This window comes from Dysidea avara, chromosome 3 (assembly GCF_963678975.1).
Source record: "Dysidea avara chromosome 3, odDysAvar1.4, whole genome shotgun sequence".
Lineage (NCBI taxonomy): Eukaryota > Metazoa > Porifera > Demospongiae > Dictyoceratida > Dysideidae > Dysidea > Dysidea avara.
Window position 1 is genome coordinate 19,375,871 of NC_089274.1, and position 3,317 is coordinate 19,379,187.

Here is a 3,317-nt window from a genome sequence, read left to right on the forward strand (position 1 = left end):
AGTACAATAGATCGTCAGTTTGGGATAGACTGGTTTTCAAGATGGTCACAGGAAAACGATGTTTTATTTGAAAATAGGAGCTAGACTAATAATTCGAGCAGTGGAGTTGGTGTTGATGTAAAGTGACTTAGGATTTACTGTAGAACATTTTGATGAGTGTTCTATTAGAGTATTTGGTTGTTCAGTTGTTACAGTATAATTCTTACAACTTTGGTAACACATATTTCTCATTGGCATCATATACTAGCTAAAAGCAATTGATGCCACAGCTGTAGCTATACCTGTAGACATGAGTATAAGTACAGAGTCCTCCATATCAGGTACAAACTAAACAATGTTGATCACAATCAACTTAATTCTCACCATTGCGATATAACAAGTATACATAACACAGTGCTTTAATTTCTTGACTACCATATGTCTCTGTGAGGAAGGCAAGATCTTCACATTAAAACTGTTGAATATTTTATTAAATATGCAAAATTCAATCAGTTCAGTGGTATCCAAGGTTACATGGTATGTTTACAATAATTGAATGTATGCATAAATTTAATATGATCATGTTGATATAATATTATACATCATAATACATTATACATCATGTGAGATGTTATTATAACACACAAAGTTTATGTTGAGCCAACAACTTTATTAGTGCGTCTCTTCAGTTCAGCAAGGAAAGCAACAGAAGCATCATCTTGAGGTACGAGGGAAGCTTTCTTAGCAGTAGCTGAGCTTGACTGACTGGGGCTATCTGAGATGGAAGACTTCTTGACTGTGAATCCCATGGGTGGTGGGGGCGGTGGAGGGGGAGGAGGTCCACCAGGTGGGGGAGGGGCTCCTGCTGTAGTTGGTGGGGCACCACCTGGAGGAGGTGGTGGTGGTGGAGGAGGAGGGGGTGGAGGACCACTCGGTGGAGCATCAGACTCTGTCACTTCACTACTATCACTACTGGCAACAACTGGTTCATCTACTGGTGCAGTACTGTCAGTTTCATCAGTTGGTGATTGTTTACCAGCGTTCATTAACTGTTTCTCCAGCAAAGCTCTGTTCTGGGAGAAGTTAGCTACTGGCTTTATATTTGGAGTTGACCTCTGAGCTGGTGTGCTATCATTCTCTGGTGATTGCTTGCCACTTTTTAGTTGCTTTTCTATGAGTGCCTTATGCTGGGAGAAGTTTGCTGATGTTTGTAATTTAATGGGCTCACTTGTCTTAGCCACTGGTTCTTTATCTTTACTGAATTGTTTCTCAATCATTGCTTTGTTCAGTGAAAAGTTACCATTTGTAGGAACATCTATGCTTTTCTCTTTTGGTTCAGTGTGATTCACTTCTTTGTTAGCAAATGAGGAAACCATTGAGCTGACGTTAGCTGATTCTACTGGCTTGTTATTCTCTGGAGACGTTGATGGTTTAGTGCTAACTGGAGTTTGTGAGGTAACAACAGCTGGCTTGTTGTCAGTAACTTTACTGGGCTGTTTGCTGGGAGATGATGATGAAGATGATGGAAGAGTCACCTTTCCAACAACAGGTTTAGAAGTATTTGAATTCTGTACTGTAGTGGATTCAGGCTTTACTGTCTTCACCTCTTGAGTCTGTTTTGGTTTATTGTCATTGGCTACTACAGGCTTGACTTCAGCTGGTGGAGCTTCATTGACTTTAGCAGCTTTGACCTCAGACGTTGGGGCTTTAACAGTAGACTGTTCATTACTGGGTTTCACCCACTTGACTTCTTCTGGTTTGACTTCAGTTGGTTTTGTTACTGGTGACACTGCTGCTGTAGATGTTGACTGGACTGAATCAGGTTTAGCTGCTGCTGGCTGAGGTGGAGGCTTTGTTGTTGTAGACACATTTTGAGGGATTGTTTCAGTGGGTTTCACTGGTTTGACTTCAGTTGGTTTTGTTACTGGTGACACTACTGCTGCCTTAGCTGTAGTTGTTGACTGGACTGAATCAGGAAGTTTAGTTGCTGCTGGCTGAGGTGGAGGCTTTGTTGTTGTAGACACTTTTTGAGGGATTGCTTCAGTGGTTTTTACTGGTTTGACTTCAGTTGGTTTTGTTACTGGTGATACTGTTGCTGCCTTAGCTGTAGTTGTTGACTGGACTGAATCAGGAGGTTTAGCTGCTGCTGACTGAGGTGGAGGCTTTGTTGCTGCTGGTGTAGACACCTTCTGAGGGGTTGTTTCAGTGGTTTTTACTGGCTGGACTTCAGTTGTTTTTGAACTTGTTTCACTTTCAGTCTTAGTAACTGACTGTTTTACAGATGGCTGTGCAGTTGTAGCTGGAGCTGGTGGTTTTGTGACTGGAGTATTAGTAGCCTTTGAGGTTGGTGGTGGAAGTGGCTTACTTGGTACATAGCTGACAGATGGTAACTTTGGTGGGCTGCAGTTAGCAGTTTTCACGGGCTCATTACATTTTCCTGTAGCAATAGTCTGTGACTGCTGTTCCACTGGCTTCTGTTGTGTTGTCCTCTCTTGTTTAACCGAAGCCACTGCTGGTGGACCAGGCTTACTAGGTATGGTAGCCTTATTGCTCTCCTGTTTAGCCTTCAATACAGAAGCCCCTCCATTGACAGCTCCCCCCTTCTTAATCAGTAGTTTCTCATCATCAACAGTTTGCTTGAAGTTACCATCAGTATGTCTACCCAGTACATTTTCTATCCCACTCACAGCTTGAACTTTGGTGCTCTCTCCTACAGTGGTGAGGTCAACTGGCTTGTATTTCTGTCCAATTGCACTATTAGTGTTAACAGTTTTAGCCTTAAAGCTCTGAGCCTTCTCAATTTGAAAAGCACTTGATGCCAGCCCACTGGAGTTTGGCTTTGCTTTATAAGACACTGACCTGACTGGGGTTGTATCTTGCAGAATTCTCAAATTTGCTTCAAGACTTTTCCATGCTTTCTGGTTGCCTTCCCCTTTGCCATTCTGTACATTGGAGCCTAGCACAGTAGTACCAGGGCCTGCACTGACTTTCTTTTGTCCTGCCACTGCTGTGGACTGGCCTAAGCTGTTAGTGCCTGTGAATTCTGAGTTCATCAATTGAGGTGTAATGGCTTTAAGAAATTCCTCAGCATCTTGTTCTCTAGACAGCAAATCTTGACTAGTCATTGTTCACAAACCACTCGCACAAAATTTGTCTACATAAATGATTTCTTCGTGGCGCGGAGTGATCTATAAGTGATGATGTTGTAAGGCTTCTGTGGTGTGATCTTGTAAGGCTGCCAGAGTCATGCTTACCAAACTAGGATAGCTTGAATAATGTGGTTGCAGCTGGTAACCCCAAATATGTACCAACATTTAATCATTTCCCTTAATTCACTG

At 42.4% G+C, this 3,317-nt stretch overlaps 1 protein-coding gene across 1 annotated transcript; it reads right to left on the reverse strand.

The window, feature by feature from the left end:
• Window positions 1–587: 587 nt before the first annotated feature.
• On the reverse strand, window positions 588–3,156 carry LOC136249968 (proteoglycan 4-like). The gene has a single exon (XM_066042104.1). It carries the CDS (start codon window positions 3,102–3,104, stop codon window positions 630–632), a length of 2,475 nt encoding a protein of 824 aa, XP_065898176.1. The 5' UTR covers window positions 3,105–3,156; the 3' UTR covers window positions 588–629.
• Between the last annotated feature and the right edge of the window lie 161 nt (window positions 3,157–3,317).